This window comes from Epinephelus moara, chromosome 21, assembly GCF_006386435.1.
Source record: "Epinephelus moara isolate mb chromosome 21, YSFRI_EMoa_1.0, whole genome shotgun sequence".
Lineage (NCBI taxonomy): Eukaryota > Metazoa > Chordata > Actinopteri > Perciformes > Serranidae > Epinephelus > Epinephelus moara.
The window spans coordinates 2,736,340-2,757,821 of record NC_065526.1 but is presented as its reverse complement, the minus strand read 5'-3'; the positions used below and the strand labels follow the sequence as shown (position 1 = coordinate 2,757,821).

Genomic DNA, 21,482 nt, shown 5'->3' with positions numbered 1-21,482 from the left:
TCTTGCTGAAACTTACGTGTATCTAAAATTTATTTGATTTGATAGGGATGATGTAATTTAACACAGCTCCAATACAAAGAGTGAGACTAATGTGTTGCACCGAGAGGTCATAGCTAATGCTAATTTAGGTCTCATAAACTTTTGTTTGCCACAAAACTTTTTTCTGTAATAATCCAAAATCCAATGACAATAGCCCCTTGGCTTTTTGTTGAAGGAACCAAGGCAATGCTAACGTCCGCGTTGACCTACAAAAAACATTGTCCCTGGCGCTCTCTATCCGCGGGTTTACTGTCATCAGACAATAGCCACTGGGTTCTGAGATTGCAGCTCAAACAACAGTGAATGAGCATTTTGCTACATCTTTAGTTTAGGCTTTGATTGGATATTTTCTTGTTACAACATGAGACTTTCCTGCCATGAAACATACTTGTAAAAATAAAACGTAATGCAAGCTTCTAACTTCTGACTCAAAAACAAACCACTGCCATCAGTGCGATGAAGAAGAGAGGTGTATCATAAAGCAAGAAATCAGAGGTTTCAAACAAGTTTATTTTTTCATGAATAAAATACGAGAACAGTCTTTAAAAGTTTGAGGCACTTTGAAATATGACAACAGTGAAGGCAGGATTAAATATTACTCAGAAACCAATTTTTAGAAACATACTGCTTCAATGACAGAAAAACTGAAACGGTCATCTTTGAGACCTAACATGCCTAAACATAAGATAAATGTAGAGCTAATTGAATAGCTAAGGACGGGGTTTCTACTGTAGCCTATGTGTATACTGTATGTTCCCAGTTGAAAAGCATGCATCATCTGCTTCGGATTGCAGAAAATCAGTTTAGAAAATATTTTCTATTCACTTACCTCTTCACCTTCAAACGTGACACTGCAAGGCTTTGGAAAATATAGAATAGATAAAGGCTTTGCACGCAGTGACTGAAGATCATCCCACTGAGCAGATGTTTACCAGAGGAGCCTACAGAGACACAGCCCTGTTTCATTATCTTTATCAAAATATTTCACATTTAATCTGCTTCCAGCAACACTCATCCATACTACATCCAAAAACACTTCCCCAAATATTAAACATGCATCTTTCCAACAATAACCATCATTCTTCAGAAGTGAGTCATTGTGCATTTGTACAGTGTTTTTCACTGCGTTTCTGAATTTGGATTGAGGGTACAATCACACACAAAGTTAGATTTCTTCAGATTAATCCAGTTCAGCGGCAGTCAAGGGTAGATCAGATAAATAGCTCCAAGCAGTCTGTTTATACTCTGACATTTTAGCTGGAATTAGAGATGTTTAAGTAAGTAAGCACATGTTAACCATGTCCAGAAGCTATGGCGAGCACAAAATGACACACTACAGTAACAAACAAGATTTGTGATACTAGATTTGATCATTTCTTCATGTGTTTTTTTAATTCCCCAAAATTGTGTACTGTACGTCAGCTAGAGTGATTGAAATTCTCAACTGTTATTGTCCAAAGTCACATCTCTCTCCCTCTCACTCTCTCTCACACACACACAGACACACACACACATCCTCCAGCTGTGCCACAGTGCAGTCCTGGAGTCGTAAAAGTTTAAACTGTTAATTTACTAAATTAGATTTATCTCTAGATCCAGACAGAGGTCTTTCCGTTTTTTACAATGGTCGCAGCCTTCTCTGTGGCTGACTTCGGCCGTGCTCCTTGTTTCTCCTGGACTGTATTGACTCGATTTTGCTCCGCCATGGTCCCCCCAGACACAGGACTACTGGTTCTGGAGGTTTGCTGGTTGTTTTTGGTTTGATACGTTTGAAAGGCCATATCGAGCTGTTCCTGGGCGACCCGGAGGTGCCGGTGTAGGCTTGCCAAATCAGAAGGAATGTTCTCGTCCGGGCTGGTGCACTGCTGCTCCTGAGCAACATTGGCCATGTTCTGCTCGTGGGTGATGAGGCTGTTGGGGATCCTGCTAGGTTTGTCTGTCTTCATCACAAGGTTGTACCCCGGAGGGGAGGCTGGGATGTTTCGAGAAAACGGGCAGCCGTAGGACGTCCGTCGGCCCCGGTTCCTCTTCATGCGAAGGGTGTCCCGAAAAGTGCCAATTCCCAAGTGCAGCATCTCGCACACGTTTAGCACTAGACAGAGACAGCTTACCACATACATGATGAGGAGGAAGATTGTTTTCTCTGTGGGCCTGGAGATGAAACAGTCCACTCGGTGTGGACAGGGGACCCTGTTGCATACATATGAAGGACTAACTTGAAAACCATAGAGGAGATACTGTCCTGCAAGGAAGGCAATTTCAAAAATAGCTCGCGACATGAGCTGAAGAACATAGATTCTCATCAGGCCTTCTTGCATAATTCTTCGGCGGCCATCGTGTTTCGGTGGGTCTTTGGTAGTGCTGCTCATTGGTTCGGGCTTGGCCTCCTGCACCTCCAGTGCATCCTCGTAGATCATGGGCTCAGCATCGTCATCTTCCTCCTCCTCTAACACATCCTCCAGATGGTGGCTTTCTCTCCACCTGGTGTGAGGAGGAGGCTTTTTGCGGAGCCTGTGGTGCTTCCTGCGATCCTCCTCTGTAGTTCGGGCTATCTTGTGGATGGCGTAACCCATGTACATGATAGAGGGGGTGGAGATCATGATGATCTGGAAGACCCAGAAGCGGACGTGCGAGAGAGGGGCAAAGGCATCGTAGCATACATTGTCGCAGCCTGGCTGCTTGGTGTTGCAGGTGAACTTGGTCTGCTCGTCCGAGTAGATGGACTCGCCTCCGACCGCTGTGAGCACAATGCGGAAAATGATGAGCACAGTCAGCCACACTTTCCCCACGAAGGTGGAGTGGTTGTGGATCTCTTCCAGGAGACGAGTGAGAAAGCTCCAGCTCATGTTGCTCTAACAAGCTTTTCAACTAGAATCTGGAAAGAGAGAATAAAAAAGTGATTAAGATCCAAGAAGGGATTTATTGAGGAAGTAATCTGAACTTGTGAAACCTATGAGTTGCAGATGAATTCAATGATTTACTGAATTGTAATTTTGTACTCAAAATCACAGCTTGTTGTAAACAGATAGATCACATAGAGCACATCTTATGAAAACAGTCATTCTGTGTTCACTGCCTGTATGGCATTGGGAATAAAGGACCTCTTACATATGTTCTGACTGGTTCTTGGGACCCTAAACCGATGCCCAGACAGGAGTGTAATGGATGTGAGGCATCTGCAATTAAATGTTTGGCCTTCCTGCATACCATAACTAGTAGTATTATGTTGTAGCTGTATATTCTTTAAACAGTTTTATTCCTTGTATCAAATGCCCGTGCTGTTTGTGTCTAACCAAAGCAAACCCAGACTGCTTTCATCATTGATTACTCTGCCAATTATTTTTTCCATCTATAAAATGTCCCACAGACCAAAGTGACATCCTGAAATGTCGTAATTTATTTGACCACCACTCCCTAAACCCAAAGATATTCAATACACTATCACAGAATATTAATAACAGCAGCAAACTGAGAAGATGTAACTATATTCTTGCAGCCATAATCCGGTGTGGACAGACAATATAATTAGGAGTTGTGGACTTTGCAAATGTGTCAAACATCAGCTGTTGTTATCCGCACAGTGAGACCTCTTGATGTAGAGGAGACATTCATTTTCATTTGATTGCACAGCCAAACACAAGACAATGGCTTTTGTTGTTTCATGTCAGTGAGAAGGGTGATGTCATTCAGTCACCCTATCTGAACACACACCATGCAGTTTTTCCAGTATCCATTTCAAACAAATTAAAATGTATGATTCAAGTTTATGAAAGGGTTGAAATGGCAGATAAAGAAAAGGGAAAATTATACTGAAAGAGAAAAACACTTAATCAGAAACACACCCGCCAGCACAACAACCACTTTGATTATTGTGTTTTCCAAAGAAAATGTTTAACACTATAAGAGCTTGACAGACTGAAAACACAAAATGAGACCGACAGAGCTCTGAATATAAGAAAAGCTCCTTCTGGTAAAGAGTGTGCTCCACTCAGAGAGCCACTCCAGAAACATGCTGTAGTCACGGTTTCAACACGAAGAGACACACACACAGTATAACAGATGACATGAAACCTCACAGTGTCATCCTCTGACTCTGTGAGGTGAATGAATCTGCGATGAGGAGACGGAGTAGTGCTTCTGTCCCTTCATTCATGGGGCAGATCTGCAGAGTTCATGTTGATCTCATGACTGCGGCACTGTGTTCCCTGGCGTGGGATGCGCCATCTCCCCTGCCATCTGAGTGAACAGGAGAGGCTTGTTAATCTGCCACGAGGCCTCCCCTCCAGATCCAGCACTGCTGACGCTGGGGAGGGGTACAGCCACATGGAGACAGATGGCACCTATGGTGGGCGAGTCATGTCTGCCCCAGGATGGCATGACAGGAGGGCCGCTGCACTGAGGACTTCTAAGTTTGTACAAATGTGTTGTGTATCATGCTGTGGCATCAACATCATACCCCAACACTGAAGTGATCCTGAGATATTCGCCTGCTGTTGATGTGTTTTGCAAAGTGTTTCACAGCTTGTTATGTTGATCACTTGCTGCCTTGTCGGTGATTCATTTTCAGTGCTCCTGCCAGTTTACAAGGTCTCTCCTAAAAAGAGATTACTAATCTAAGTGGGACTCGCCTGTTTAATAAATAAAGATTATGTGTTACTGAAGATAAAGCAGCTATGTAAATGCAACAAAGATTATGTTTGGGATCACGAATTTTTGCTCATTACGTGTGTGGTAAGATACACAAGGCACATACTCCAAGTTGTAATTTTAGAATAGGGAAAACATATTTTTTAGGATTTAAATGTTTCAGAAATACAGTTTATCTTACAATATAAGCTACAGAGGTATTGTAGTTACAGATAATATTTAAACATATTCACTCATATTTAAATAACACAAAATAGAGTCACTTTTTAAATAAAGGTTTGATAAATTATTTAGGTAAGAACATACTGTGTGGTTAAGATGTATTTTTCAGTCAAAGGAGCAGGTATTTTATCATAAATGCAGATGCAGGCCCGATATATTTTACATAGAACATACATAGAAGCTTTTTGTAAAATCATCTGTTGCAGAATATTCATATTTAAAGACTACCGCAAAGGCATGCACTGGTCCCTCAGCAGGGTCATTCCAGACACAGGACCTCACAAACAGTCCACATTTTTACTGCAACATGTGTATTTACAGTGCAGGATAATTAAACAGAAACCATCACACGGGAAAGGAGGAAAGTCAATCACCGAAAAACCCACCTGGAAAAGTTGCACATGCATTTCCCATCCTGAAGGTCTGCTGTGCCCTCTTTAGATATCCCCTGCACAGTCTGAGCCACGGAATACCACTTTCATCCTAATGTCCTGGCCTTTTCTGCCTTGTTGATAACTCACAGACTGGCAAAAACGACAAAAACAACGCCTGGAGTGGTCAGACTAGACCTTCTATTTATTCCGTTTTCCCACTCTGTGAAGAAGTGAGGTCTCGCCGCTGTGAATGCCTCACATTCTGGCTTGTGTCTGGTTTCTATTACACCAGCCTTCTGCCCAAGAAGGAAGCATAAAAAACAGAGAGGCAGAAAAAAATCCTCCTCTGGCAAGTGACCCTCATCCGAGGGTTCAGACTTGAGGATATCGTACTGCAGATTGAAATGAACACCCAGCTGAGGGAGCGTGTTAATCGCAACACGGTCAACCTCCCCCCAACGCTCATGTGCAACATTTGTAACACAGATGATGAAGGTCTTTCTCTCTCTCTCTGCTTCTCTTACTCTGTCTTTCTCACCCTCTCTGTCTTTACGTCTCATCCATCTATGTATGTCAGCGTCTTGCAGGTTTACATGCCCGCCAATCATTCATACACAGACAACAGTAGCTCACTGGTGATGTTTCGACTTCTGGCACACTTCACACACATACATAAAAACACAAAGGTTGTTTAACATCCACTCCTCTTCCTCCCTCTTCCTCTCATGTGTCTCACACACAACAACCACCACAGTATAATGCAGATTTGCAACCTCTATATTATCGGTAAATTACATAAGAGTTTACTGTGGGTGACAGCTATGAAAAAACAACTTTGGGTAGACAAAGACAGGGAGTTTGAGGACAAAAGTGTCACTGAGACATAAGCCACCTTGCCTCAGTGCAGATCCGCTAGAATGTAACCAGCAGGTATGCTCAGTCATATCAAGTGTCATAATATTTAGATCCTTCGTCCAGGCAGATGGCCAGATAACAGAGCAGTGGACAGGTCGCACTCTGCACTCCTGTTACACGTCTTTTCCGACTTGATGTTTATACTTTCAAGCTTTCACCTCGGCCTGCGGAGCGCAGTAGCACACGATGTTACTTGACGCATGAGATGGATTTTTTTTCACATGACGGCAAGAGAGGCTGTGTGTGGACAGAAGTCTCTTTCTCTCTCTGTCTGTCTCTCTCTCACACACACTTCTTTACATTTTTTAATAGACTGAAATAACACGACAAAGTACAGACGTGGAGGTGATTCATACAAGATTAAAATCGGAAAGGAATTCCTCCGTCTCTTTATTGTATGTGCCAGACCTGGCTGTCAAGTTTGGGAAGGGATCTAAAGTCAACTACTTTTAATCGAGGACAGATAAACGGGGTAGTGTCTGGCTTGCGTTAATGAAATGTGTCTGGTCATTGTCACAGTGACCATATTATTATAATGTTATTTCCACAAGGCCCTCAATAACCCTTAATTATGACCTGTATACAGCCATAAAGCCAAGAATAACGTTCAACAACATCAGTGAGGCCACCATCAATCAAATCACACTTTCAACTCAGTTCCTAAAATGATGATGAAAAATTCTTGATTTCCTGTGTCTCAATATATTGTAAGGATATTAGACTGTCTTTCGTTAAAGGTTCAGTGTGTATTAGGGTGCTTTCACACCTGTCCTGTTTGGTTCAGTTCAAACAAACTCAAGTTCGTTTGCCTCCTCAGTGCAGTTCATTTGGGCAGGTGTGAACACAGCAATCACACTCAGGTGTGCACCAAAACAACTCGACAGAGACCTTCTTGAAGAGGTGGTCTCAGTCCGGTTACAAATTAACTCTGGTGCGGTTGGTTTGTGGTGAGAAGGTGTTCCGACGTGGATCCGAACCAACTGCAGTCACATGACACATTGTTTGGGTTAAACATGAGCATGTTACAGTCCTTTTATCTGGTCCGCTTGTAAATGCTGCCGTGAGAACACGAACCAACTCTAGGCAATTATACAACTATGCAATAAAATTAGCCCCTGATTCATACCAAAGCAAGACAACTCTAGGTCTGAAAGCACCCGTAGTGGTTTCTGGCGGTGAGGCTGCAGTTTGCACGTAGGACAACTACAGAGGCTGATGCGAAAACTGTAATGGCCCTATCTACAGCCAGTGTTTGGTTGTTCTGTTCTGGGCTACTGCGGAAACAACATGGCAGACTCTGTGGAAGAGGACCCGCTCCATAAGTAGATCATGGATGTATAAAGAGAACTATACAGCATTGGAGGAAGACTCTCGTTCATTCCTGTGAAAGAGCCACAAAAGTTCAACTGTCGGGTATAATAATTACCCTGATGATCGGCACAGCTTCTGCACTGTTTGGCCCATAGTACAGGCGTACCAGAGACTTCCACCAGCCTAGCTGGCTACTTCCAGGTTAGCACTCTGCTAACTTGATTGGAGATAAAATGATTAAATCATGTGGCTCTTCTGGACCTTCCAAATGTTATTGGACCGAATGGATCAAACTCTGATAGTTAAAGTCATTTTGCGGGGTTGTGAGACTCAAAAAAAATGTATCCACTGATTTACGGATGTTTCTCTTGTCATGTAAGTAGATACAAAAAAGTCTTTTTGGGCCACAGAGCATGAAGTGAGGGATGTAATGACTCTGTTTGGCCACTATGAAAATGAGCTTCAAAGCCCGCACACTTCCTGGGGTCGTGATGTAGATATAAACGACTCATTCTAACGTAACAGAAACACAATGATTCTTATTTTCAGGTGATTACAAACCAATGAAAACATAGTTATGAAGATTTCATGCCATTCCAGTAGATGCCCCTAAATCCTACACACTGAGCCTTTAAAGAGAAAAGCAACTGCAGCTAAGAATTAGATAGAACAAGCACATGAGAAGTCTTTGCATTTAGATCTCTTTCTGTTTGAGCAGTTTGTGGTTGAAAGAAATCTCTGAGAGCCAGCCATCTGGGCCCTGCAGGACCCATCCTCCTGAGGCCCCACCCTCAGGGCTCCCCTCTCCTACTGACTGAGGAGATGTGGCATAGCGAGCGCCCCTGGTGCGGCGCTGAAGAAAAGAAGACAGGGGATGCTGCTGGAATGACTAGAGCATTTGGGGTTTGGACATGTGCTATCCCTAAGGGACGGATAAGCACGTGTTTTCAAGTTGCAGTGCATTCCTCTCCACCCAAAATCTTCCCATCATCAAAAAGACACAGATGGTCCAAAGAGGCTCGTTAAATGAACATTCAGCTAAAACTCAATTAGTGTTTATGTGTCTCAACAGTTGGTAGCTCTCACTGGGATTTATAATTAACACTCACTGAGGTGCAGCTATGCTATGTACATATATATTAGCTCACTGGTTTAAGTGATATTTGATGATAAATCTAGTTATCCATCTTTAGAACTTATGGTTTTAAAGAATGAAACCTAATATGAAGATAAAATAACCCCTATTTTCTTTTTAATTTTGTTTTTTCTGATGCATTACAGTCTATCCTGTTAATGTTAATGTCACTGATTTTTTCCCACAATTAATTTGTCTTTGAAACTGCATTAAAACATTTGAATTGTCTCAGTTATTTTAAGCAAAAACAAAAGTGCACAAATGCATACAGTCAAACCAATGACCGTCTGGTTTTGTATGTGTTGTCCCTGTGTCCTCGGACAATTCAGGCTGTTCTAGCTTTGGGAAACTGTAGTTCATGTTGATAAATATTGATTGGACTGCCCAGAGCCAGGAAAATGTTACTGTATTCCCCTGTAAGACATTGCTTGACATTGCTCCTGTCACAAGGACTGGCATCATGTGACAGCCAAACGAGAATGTTTAATATTCATGAGGTCACGGTTATATTTAGTGTTAAATGTAAAACAGAGCAGGTTTTTTTCAGTTGTGGTCACATCTGTTCAAAAAATGACAGCTGACAAATCAACACAAAGACAAACTTCATTTCAAGACAATTATGATGTCAAACAATCATCATAACTGCTCTGGTGCACTTGTGTATGAATCATTTCGTATTTCTTTGCAGTTTTTTTAATGTATAATCTAAATCACAGTCATACTTTAAGAGAATGATTTTGTTTTCCCAGACAGTTTCACCTTTAAGAGGTCACTGGGAGCTGTGAGGGTTTGCAGCGTAGCCGAGTGTTGAAGTGATGCAACGTGGAGGAGTGAACATCTCGACAACTCTCCTTGGCCGCCACCAATGTCATCACAAGAGTTTTATCCACTTGTATTTACTGAACAAAGTTGATGCGAGCAGACTGGGGGCTGTGGAGGTCTGTGTTTATGTAACAGATCAAGCTCCACCATGTGACTTGGATGTGCCCCCCCCTCGGAGAAAAGAGTGACACAAGACACCAGAGCAAAAACATGCAACTTGGTGTTCGGACTCCTCCTCTCTCCCATCTCTCCTACCACTATCATTAAACTGCTCTTACCAGGCTGCGGAGGGGTATCCCATAGGCAGCCTGAGAGTGGTGGCAGTCCCATCTCATTTGTTCATTTTTCTCCCAGTTTCTCAGCCGAGCCTATCCTACCCCCGGGGTGAGTGCGTCCCGTGCCAGTTTTACTAAGGCTGGAGTCCACTGAAGCGACTGAGATGAAGAGCCTTGAGGTGGATGCCAACAACTTCCCTCAGCCAGGGCTCTGTGTCTCCCACATATAAGCAAAGCAACTTGTATTGAAAAGGAGCCATGACACCACTGTACAATTAAACACACAAACAACTTATTTGGTTATTATGCTTTAAATGTGTAACGAGAGTAAAAACAAGTGTCAGGTATTCCATCACAAAATATTTACAGGTGGAGCCCAAATCTTAATTACATACTATACATCTTGGATGTATTAAAATGCATGTCAAGTTATTTAAAGCTCCGGAGAAAATGAGGATATACATCAATATTTTAATAGTCTTAAATGCAGATTATGTTCCATTGGAATATGTCTGTTTCCTGTCTCAGACGGAGGTTACATTGATTTTACTGCCCTGATTCCAGTTATACTGGTGGTAAAGATTTGCCAATAAAAACTCTAAATATACACAAAAGTGCTGCTTTATGTGACGTATCAGGCTAACTGAAAGACTTGGCATCAAGAGCTCAAAAATCATGTCTCATTTATGTTTTTATCAGCTATTTATCAGTGTGCCAGTTTTATTTTTCACAGCACAACACTGAAAAAGTGTGCAAACCAGTGTCCACATGATACAGTGGGGCCATGTTTGGTTATCTTGATTGCAAGCTATCAGCAAACTGTAGCTCAGCTGAAACACAGGGATTAAATGGAGCCAGTGTCTAAATGATGATAATGTTTGGGGTGGCCAGATGGGGCCACTGAAAATTTGGGGGTTGCACACCAAAACCAAAAGCTACTGTATAACAGAATTTTAGGACTTAGCTTATGCTGTTGAAGTACGCTACTCTGAAACGATGTCAATATGAGAGTTATGGAATCGCGTACTGATATACTTAGGTCTCTTATTTCACAGTAAATATCACTAATTATCTGTTGTACGTGGACTTATATCGGTAGAGTTTACATTTTGAGCTCCACAACAATCTTGCATTAATGTCTTATGTATCTTTCCATGTTAAGTGATTCATTGCTCTTCAAATATGCTGGTTATCCTTTTCCTTAAAAAGGCCAATAAATAGTTTTAATTTGAAAGAGTACATTAACTGTAAAGAACATTTTCATATAGATACCAAAAGCCCTGTTTCCACCGATCAGTATGTAGTTTGGTAGCCTGGTTCCAGACCATAGACCCCGCCCACTCAACTGAGTAGGCTTGCATCTCTGGTCTGGCATACTGCAATGAATTTGTGATTTATCTCGTCCAAACGATGGAAGGACCAATGAAAGCCGGGGGTGGGGGTGGGGGCGGGTCTAGCGATTAGCCAATCAGCACCACGCTGATGTCAAGCTGTGCGCCGGTGGGTAACTGGTGAGGATAGCAACAATGGCGACCGCTACAGATCCTACAGACCACATTAACGATGCTATCGAGGTATTTCGCCATTACTCGCGTTAATGGAGGACCAAATTAAGGAAGCTGCTAAACTGGATTTAATGGCGATGCAGCTGGGCGTGCATGACGACGGAGACATTTTAAACGGGCAATGCTCGCTTGTTTTCGGCACCCCCGAGGCATGGATACTAATGATGTCAGATTCTGGGTGAGTCGTTGAGCTCTACTGATTGATTAGGGAAAAATCAAATTCCCTCCCCCTTGTAAATCGCCTTCAATGGAGGCGATGTCAGACTGAAGGTTCTGGGAGCTTCAGTCTGACACTCAGGCTAGTAGTTTGATACACTTTTTCTCTGTTTCCACAGTGAAAAGTTGTGGATGGTACCAATGGAACCGCTCCGTACCGTCCCCATGTTTGGTCCCCCCTCTGTTGGGGTACCTAGCACACAGATCTGGTACTAAAAGGTGGAGCTGTGAACACTGCAGTCTGATTGGTCAGTAGAGGACGGTCACTCTGCTCAGGGCTGAGTTGTGGCTGGTTTTGAGAGTTTTACATATATTAGTAGACCGTAACTATAAAATGAAAGGATGTTTTGCTGCCTCTTGCAGTAGCTGTAGGCAGAGAAAAATAATTCACCAGGCCGACTGCCGGTAATGTTACTTAATGATTGAGTTGATGACGTGAATCCATCAGCACACCTTAAATTTCACTGTGACAACTTTGACCATTACTTTATTGTCTCTTGGATGACAAACACTTTTAGTAATGAGTGGATCTTCAAGTGTTTAAAAATATATATTGATTTTAACCAGATAATGTGAACTGCATATGTTCTAAACCTCACTTGGAGAAAACAAAGGGGGTTGTGGAGCGTTGTTCCTAAATGCACAAACCTGCTGTTAGTAAATATCCAATGGAGAGAGACTCTCACTGCAGCCTGTTCTATTTTGTTCAGAAAATGCTGGCATGCAGCCTCGACGAGGTGCAGACTTCTATCTATTAAGAAGAAATACAGTGAGTGCTGGACAGAGCCTACATTTAAGAGTACTGTTTCAGGTGGAAACGCTGAGCAGACCTAGGGTCTAGGCACCATGTCTTCAGGGTTACTTTTGGTTCCAAAGGTACCATACCGAAAGTGTTTGATGGAAATGGGGCTTTAAGGTGGGAGTTCGAGGGACACCTCTTAAAGTGGCCATTCCAGGAGTTCCCTCTTTAAAATTTAGTCTGACTTTGGTGCGTTATTTAGCCCCCTTGCTGACAAGCCAGGCCGACCTGGTTGGTACCAATAGATGCTGTAGGTTGTCTAGTTAGATAACATCTTTGCGCAAGCTCAAAAAGTGAGCTACAGTAATTGTATCAGGGGGGCTATGGCACCCAGCGACCCCCCCTTGGGGCGCCACTGGTTTACACGCCCTATATTATTAAAGTAGATCATGAGCAGAGCAGAGTAATTTAGATTTGATCTTGACAGCTCATTGAAAACATTGAATACAAACATTGAAAATAGAAAAAAATATGATAATATGCATTGTTGATGATGTATATTCAAAACTAGGGCTGTGTATTTGACAAGTCACAATATATTAGAATTGAACAGATGGATCAATAAAAGAGGATTCAGCTCACAAGGTGAACATATTTCTTAACTGTATTATTCCCCGTTATTATTTTTACACTTGCTGATGAGCTTTTCATCAGGGCAGTAAAATCCAACACACAACTACCCAACCAAATAAACAAAATAACAGCGCTTTGCTTGCAGAGCTGCAGGGCCTTAATCTTTGACATTATCTTGTCTTAACTGGCCATGTCATGGGCTGATCTGGGGCAAGCCCAAAGGAGCAGCAGACCTAGTCAGGGTCATTTGGACTACCAGGGATATGTTTACTGCAGCTCCCTCCTTCCAGATGCCTTGGTGCAGTCGCCCTTCTCCAACTCAGTGAATTCCTGGTAGCAATGCTGCAGGATTACACTGTTAACAGCGATACACCCTCTTTCTTTGGTGTTCACTTATGCAACATAAGATCACAACTGTATATGTGCACTGTATAATGTACTAGTGAACATGTGACATTTAAAGCTCAGCTATTATGCCAGTGATAAGACAAGACAATCTGCTGAGCAAAAGGCACTGGCTAACAGACGTAACAGACTGGGCTAAACATCAACCTGCAAGATTTACTTGCTAATGTGTAGAGGGAATATTTTCTACATTCACTAAATAGAATTAAACTGCTATTGAATATATATTGCTTTTTTTTTTGTTTTGTTTTTTGCAATTGCCAAGACACAAAAACTGGCACTTGCAGCACAGTTATTGAAAATCACATGGCCTATTTATTGATCAGGTATGCCAAGCCATAAGCACATTGTCTCAACACTAAAATTAAAAATTCTAAACTTTTTGCAAATAACTACATATTGTTATCTACGTTAGACACATCATTCAAAATTGAAAGCATGTGTTATGTTTTTTGCTAAACACTGCTATAAATACCACACTCAATTACCAATCACCTGCACCCAGACTCTGGATATTGGTGTTTTATACTTAGCACATCAGTGTGCAGGTGGCAAGTGGAAAGAGCTGTTTATTTGGTGCTTGTGTATAAAGCTGTAATGCATGAATACAATATTAAGTGTGGTTGAATGGAGTGTTTGATTTTGCAGATGTAAGATAATTTGTATTTTGTGTATGTTTTCGTTTTTGTGTGTGGAGGGCCCTAGTTTCAGGAATAATAAAAAGCTGTGTTCAGTAAGGTTAAATGTATGTTTGCATTGAAAGCCCACATTAGTATGTAGCTTATGTATTTTTCTCTACTTCTGTCAGTGGACATTTTTATCCACCAGATGGTAATCATGTACTCACAGTTTTTCTCAAATGCTTGCACAAAAGAGACAGGGCTCCACTTGATCTTTATTATCACCTCCTCAGCACAGCAGAGATCTTTTCTTGCAATATTTTTTGATTGGTTTCACACATCTATTCACAGCTGATAGCAATTACTGCATAATTATAATACTCTAATGCACCTGTGTGAAATTCCTTTGCACAGTTCTTCAATCAGCAGTCAGTCCTGATCCATATATAAAAGATGTCACCTCTCTGTGGCTGTTTGCAAGCATGGATAAAAGAGACCAAAGGCACCTAAAAATGAATAATTAATGTAATAGAATAAATGAAGAAAACTGTTTTAGAAAATGTCTTTTTTACAGTATTTTAACAGGGCATCTCAAAAAAGGGTCAAAAGTGCAGGTGCAGAGTGCAGCAGGATCAACTCTAGTAAAATCATCATCTGGAGACAAGAATACAACTCATGCTTGTCGTTTTTGGCACATAGCATTACTCTGTAAAGTACCAACTAATAGCACAGGCATATAACACAAATCAAGGTTGAACTGGCTGTTCAGAGCTGTATTTAGTTTAGTAGGAATATATTAATCTGACCACAAGCTGTATTGACTGATGGAAATATTTGCTAATGTTTGTAATGTTTTATCATGTTGGAGCATTTGCAAATAATGTCATTTTGACCAGCGACTTCCAGTCAAGGCCTGTGTATGAACTGTTTTGTTCAAAGCAAATAAGAAAACCTATAACCCAGACTTCTGTGAACATCTGACAAATTTGTTTGACTTTCAAAGTCACTTTGATGTCAATGACCTGTCTGTTATCACTGACCAGACACCAGGATAAGATTACTGATTTTAGGAGCAATGACCCGGTTAACACTGAGTAACATTACATGAAAAACATTGTAAAAAAATGGTGTCAGATCTTCCCGATTAGATAAACATGACGGCTGAATTATTTAGAGTATTTTAAGGCATTCAATGCATCTACCCAGCTGAGGTATGTAAAATCCTACAACAGTTCAATGTGGAGGCTCCAAAACAGGAAGGACTGTTTTATGTGCTGTGGATCTATTGTTTTGGGCTGACAACTGCTTTCCTGTTAAACTGCTTGCACCCTGTATCACTGAAATAGCTTCTTCTTTTTTTAAAACTTCTACTTACTATGATTTCGTTTTATTTTGCTGTATACAAACAGTGCCATTTAAATTTACAGGATATCAGGCAATAACTTATAACAACCAGATTTCAATTTAAGCGTCTGTGGCAAGATAGTAACGTCCTGTGTCCAATTTGTGAATGAAACAACACATAATAAAGTCAGTTGGGTTTTCAAGGATAAAACACAAAACAGCAACACCACGTGAGACGACAACACAGTGTGACATAATGGTCGGCTGCATTTAAAACTAAACCTCTCAGCACGGTGTTAAGCTCCACTTGGACTCTCTTAAGATTGAATAGAAAAATGTGATAAGCAATCTACTTATTTTCTGCCACTTCAAATTACATGAACTTCTATTTCTCCAGTTGAATTTAAATGGTGGCAAAAACCAAAGCCGTTGTTCATGTATATAAAAACAACATCTTCATACTATGAACAGCATAATCCACAGCACCAAAGGGGAAAAAAAGAATATTAAAGTCTGTACCTACCTGTCCATGTGGATAAGCAGGCGCTTATTCTGGCTTTCTGGTAGGTCATCCTGGGCGGGCATCCAGAGGCATCGTTTCACTGCTCAGGCTCAGAAGCAGGATGAGAGAGACAATGGGTCATTTTTCTTCAAAACCCCTCACCACCAAGTACAGGCACAACACTCAGGATACCAGCATCCTGCCAAAGGCCCCATTGTTCCCAAGCCCGTCTGCCTCCATTGCCATGACCACTCACTGTTTATGTATTTAATTCAGGATGACTCCTACTACAACCCCATTCATTCACCCAGAAATTAACAGTGACGTAGCTCTGGACCTCCAAAACCTTGCTTCTCCCGATTTAGCTATGTGTGAGTGTGTGTGTGTGTGTGCCTGCGTGACATGTGATATTACTACCAAAGTTATCACCAGCTCTCCACATTATTTCCGACATGATTTTTCTTTAAGGGGTTTAGTCAACCTTCAATGCATTTCTGGGGGTTCTACACATTTGATCTTCCATTTAAAAAACACCTGACCTGCAAAATGACCATTTGTATATCAGTTACTGGGTGCAGTTACATGATGGCTTCTCATTCAGAATGAAATAAATCTGAATGAAATCATTCGGAATTAAAGTCTTTTCTTAGTTTTCATGGGAAATATTCATTCCAAATGATCAGTTTAATCGCCTTTATTCAGGTCTGCGCAAGGTTTGGGGCAGGGAAGGTTTCTGATTGGATAGGGGGCGGGGCGGATGTTATGTGTTTACGTTTACCGGAAGAAAACACTGTATTCCTCGCTCCGGATAACAAAATGCTTGACGACGCCGTTCTTAGTGCCTTTTTCGGGCTTGTTTTGCTTATATTCTTGAAGCAGCAGTACGACAACAACCTTGTTCTGCTAATGCTTCGTCTGTTGAGGAGTAGAAGAGAGGTAGAAGGTCGAAGAAGGGAGATAGAAGACCGTGCTTTGGTGTATGGAAACCAGTGAGTGCAATGAGTCCGACTCTATCTCAGCCCGTTGCTATGCGAACTATATATGTCATCGCGCCAGAAGGGCAAGGAAACGAGCATGCGCAGAAAGACCGGAATGAACTTAAAGAAAATTCTTTCATTCGGAATGCCGGAATGAACTTAAAGAAAATTCTTTCATTCGGAATGACAAACGGAATAAACCACCTCCTTTAATTGGATTTAATTTTCAATCGGAATGACCGTTTACATGACCACTTTCATTCCGAATGGCCTTTCATTCCGAATGAAAGTGGAATTAAACTGTCCATGTAAACGTACTGACTCACCGTGTGACCTTGAATTCGTGGAGCAAACTTTGTTTTTTTGCATGCCTCCACAGTGAATCTAATAAAAGCCTACATTGCTTATGAATTAAAGTCACTGGGGACCGGTTTAACAACAGAAACAATTTTTTCAAGTCTATAGGCCCGTTTCCACTGAATAAGTTCCTGGTACTATTTGGGGGGCAGGAACTACTACAGGAGCGTCCTCTCGCTGGGCCCTCTCAACTGCCGTGTCTCCACTGAGAGAGCGGAGTAGGAGGAAGGTTCCTGTATGTGACGTAATAGTTGCGCGACCATTTTGACCGGGGTGACGTAGGGGCGTAGGGACACCGTTAGCCGTTAGCGGTGTCTGTAATAACTCCGGTCACGGTCTGTGAAAAAAATATTTTTTCCAGCGGATGTCTTAGTTACAACATGATTGAGCTAACTGGAGTAGTTTCATGGCGTATCTGACAACGGGAGGCTTTTAACAGATGACGTCCTGATGTTAGCTTTGCTGCTGCTGTTAGCTGTCCCTGTCAGTTGATGCTTTGTAGACATTGTGATTTCCCAAAACTGAATAAATACCACACATAGCAACACAAAACTGCTTTGCTAGCTCAATCATGTTGTAACTAAGATATCCGCTGGAAAAAATATTTTTTTCACGTACCGTTTATTGAGTTCTTACAGACACCGCTAACAGCTAACGGTTAGCCCAGCTAATCTACAATAACCATGTTGTTATTTACAAAACGTCACATCCCGCCTTGAGTATATCTAATCAGCACCAAGTAAACCCCAAGCCCCACCCAGGAGTTTCTCGGGGCCGTTCTGAGTACCTACTCAGAGGCAGGGACTTGTTTAGCCCCTGTAAAAGTTCCAGAACTCTGTCCTTCGGGGGTGGTTCCTGCGGTGGAGACACACACCAACGGCCCCCGCCCCGTAAAATTACCCCAAAGTTCCTGTGGTGGAAACAGTCCTTATTAATCCAGTCATATGCTCGGTACTTCCCAACACATGCATTTTGACATTATGATAAAAAACACTTGCTTTTGAGCTTCGTTTGAGCAGATTCAAATGCGCACACGTACCCATGCACGGTACTCGGCCACATAAGACTGTTCGTACTGACGTTTTAAATTTTAATGTTTAAGCAAAAACGGATGTGTTTGGGAAGTGATGAGTATACGACTGGATAAATGAGACTTGGATTGTGCTGCACCTGTTGTGTGAAAGTTGTTTTGATGGATGTGATACAGTTTTACTGTTGTTAACTGCGCCCCTGTTCACTTCAGTTCATGAAGAATGTTCCCCTTTTGGATTCTGTGTTCACCATGGAGACATGCGCACAAAGTTTTCCTCATTAATTCAACATAACATGTGGTGAGTAATTATATACAAATGGTCATTTTGCAGGTGAAGCATTCCTTTAAACCTTCTTCTTTTGGTGCCTGTGTTGAAGATTTATGGGATTTTTTTTTGTGCCGTTTTCAAAGGTTATTTTTGAGGCCAAAAATTATGCCATGACTTCATTCTGCGCCAACAGCGGGTCAAAATTTGTAATTATCTAGTAAAATGTGTCCACATGTATTGGATGTATTGGCACATTTGTTACAGATAGTCACAGTTGCTACACAGTGGGCACATCCCAAGTCTCTTATTTGATGTTTCTTCGCTCCTGGATCCTTGCATAAATCAAAAGTCCTTCTGGTGTGCCATCTTGAGGGCCGTCCCAAGGCTCTTAGCTGCAGTCTGAATCACACGCTTTTTCTTTTTACTTTTAGAAGGTACTGCGGCTGCCCTTACAAAGTATGCACTGTGCACACAATTGGATAACTACTTCATCATAACATTGTGCCCTGAACTTTGACTGTCTTGCTCATATATTCGTTGCAGTCTGTTGTGCGAAATTTAAAGTCCAAAGAAAAGGTATGCAGTTTGGAACGATGTACATTACCTTGGAAATATAACAACACCCTATTCATCTCGGGCATTCTGTACTGCTTTCAAATATTTATTCTCCTGTAGATCAACTTGTCTTTTTTCATGTTTTATATCTGCTGAGTCATCACGTTTTTCTGTGTATAAATGAGGGACTGTGTTCTGCAGTGATGTTTAAACAGCTCTGGATGTACAGAAGCTGCTCTGACACACTGAGGATAATTTCTACCTTAAAGTTCTTCAATATGGAGTTAACTGAGTGCAGAAAAGAACAGAGTCTCTTTTGAGGGGGTAGCTTGGTTCATTTACGCCAAATTCAGCTTCTTACAAACATGGTTCTTTTCTTCAGGCCTTAAATGCAAGGCTTATTATATATCTCATCAGCTAAATACTTTATTTCTTGTTGGTTCAGAAATAACATTGAATTCACGTTGTTGTTTTTTTTAATTCAATCCAGCTGCCAAGAATTTGTAAACTGTAAAGTTTGTCTATAAGCGAAAACTGCTCTGATTTCATTTAACAGTCACGTATTTGCCGCATTTTTAGCTCACAGACCTTTATCTCATTTTAATTTGGACTTTAGCATTGTGTGTTGGCTTGTTGACTTTTTAACAAACAGGTCTCAGAGGGTCCAGGAAAACAGGACACTGTCCAGTGCCCGTTTTATCTCCTACTGGATGTATCAGAGATGTGTTCTTTATTCTCTTTTATTTTGTTTATACACAAATGAATGTCAGAGTAATCATGCTTCTCTGTTATTGTAAGCCCTCTTCATGGATCAGAACAAAATCATGGCCCAGAACTGGATGAATTTGTTAATTGGTGTGACCAGTCTTTTCTCCATATTAATGTGTCTAAGACCATTGAGATGTTTATTGATTTTCGGAGGAGGGCCTGCCTTCCTGCTCCTTGTTTGGTTAAGGGGGAGCCACTGGCAGCAGTGGCAGCAGTACAAGTATCTGGGCACTGTCTGAGATGACAAGTAGAATTTTGATGTGAACACTGACGGCATCTGTAAGAAGGCAAGCCAACGCCACTTCATTAAGCTGAGGAGTTTTGATGTAGATAGGACAATCATGAAAATGTTCTATTCTGCTTTTATCTAGACGGTCTTTCTTTTAACATTTTCTGTTGGTTTGGAAATCTGAGCCTTAAAAACAGGAACAAGTTGGAAAAAGTGTTCAGGTTGAGCTGTAAGATCACTGGTGTTGCTCTTAATAACCTCCAGCATCTGTATGAAGAGAGGGTCAGCTCTAAAGCTCAGTCGATTGTCTCAGACTCTCAAAAACCCCTCCATATTGAGTTTCGGATGCTTCCATCTGGGGGAGGTTTTGTCTCTGCAGTGACCATTAATGTTCATGATTCTGACAGTGTGTGATACTGGATACTTTGTGTTACGTGTTGTGTGTTTTGTTGTACTCATGACTACTGACTGTATCTCAAATTGCCCTTCAGGGACATTAAAGTTTACGTCACCTCACCTCACCTTACGCGCTAATACTTGAAATTATCCCTTAAATAGGCTTTAAATATCAGTAAAAAATCCCACAGAACAGATGCCTGCAGCACAAGGCACATGCAGCACCAAACTGCACTTATTAAAATGAATTATCGGCGCCGCAGCGTGGGAGATCTGAACATTACTTTGAGTTTTGGTTTTTGTAAAGTGGGAAAACAAATTGGCGTCTTTCTCTGCTCGCACCCGTCAGTTGGGTAAGTGGACTCAGCCAGAGAGTTGGAGGAAGACGGTGTGATTTTACACCAGACTAACTTGCTTGTTGTTAAACTTAATGGTGTAGTACCTTTTTAAGTTAGGCTGGCTGTATCGAGATGTTTTCATAGTTTAATCTCACAAATAATAACGAGGCTTAGAACAAACAGGATCGTTACCTGGCTGTCCAAGAAGGCAGGTAACAGGGTGACGTGATGCTTCTCTGCAGGGTGCTCAATTTAAGTGTCTTAACTGTGGTGACTGTGACAAGGGATGTTGATTTTTTATTTTTTTTTTTCAAACCTGTCTGCATTAGTCTTCGTAGCTTAGCGCCACAAAAGGGTGTAAGCTTTNGATGTTTTCATAGTTTAATCTCACAAATAATAACGAGGCTTAGAACAAACAGGATCGTTACCTGGCTGTCCAAGAAGGCAGGTAACAGGGTGACGTGATGCTTCTCTGCAGGGTGCTCAATTTAAGTGTCTTAACTGTGGTGACTGTGACAAGGGACGTTGATTTTTTATTTTTTTTTTTCAAACCTGTCTGCATTAGTCTTCGTAGCTTAGCGCCACAAAAGGGTGTANTCTGCATTAGTCTTCGTAGCTTAGCGCCACAAAAGGGTGTAAGCTTTTTATGAAGATTGATGCACTGTTAATCTTGCAGTCAGATATTTTATACCCATACTGTGCGTGGTTGTGACCATCACCCACCCTCCCTGGAGACTAGCCTATCAGCCTTTGTTGGAAAAACTTCCTAATACGAGCCAGAGAGGGCCGTGATACAC

General features: G+C 41.6%; 1 protein-coding gene across 2 annotated transcripts; it reads right to left on the bottom strand.

The window, feature by feature from the left end:
* Window positions 1-552: 552 nt before the first annotated feature.
* gjc2 (gap junction protein gamma 2) lies at window positions 553-16,289 on the bottom strand. 2 transcript variants are annotated; one of them, XM_050074953.1, is made up of 2 exons: window positions 15,786-16,289; window positions 553-2,914 (listed from the first exon to the last, which is right to left on the bottom strand). In XM_050074953.1, the coding sequence occupies exon 2, from the start codon at window positions 2,883-2,885 to the stop codon at window positions 1,629-1,631; it is 1,257 nt and encodes a 418-aa protein (XP_049930910.1). In that variant the 5' UTR covers window positions 2,886-2,914; window positions 15,786-16,289; the 3' UTR covers window positions 553-1,628. The 2 variants fall into 2 exon arrangements, with proteins under 2 accessions (XP_049930910.1, XP_049930911.1); XM_050074954.1 differs by lacking the exon at window positions 15,786-16,289 and adding an exon at window positions 5,295-5,347.
* Window positions 16,290-21,482: the final 5,193 nt, after the last annotated feature.

Excerpts from the sequence above, each read along its gene's own strand:
- gjc2 (XM_050074953.1), bottom strand. The coding sequence starts at position 2,885 with ATGAGCTGGAGCTTTCTCACTCGTCTCCTGGAAGAGATCCACAACCAC.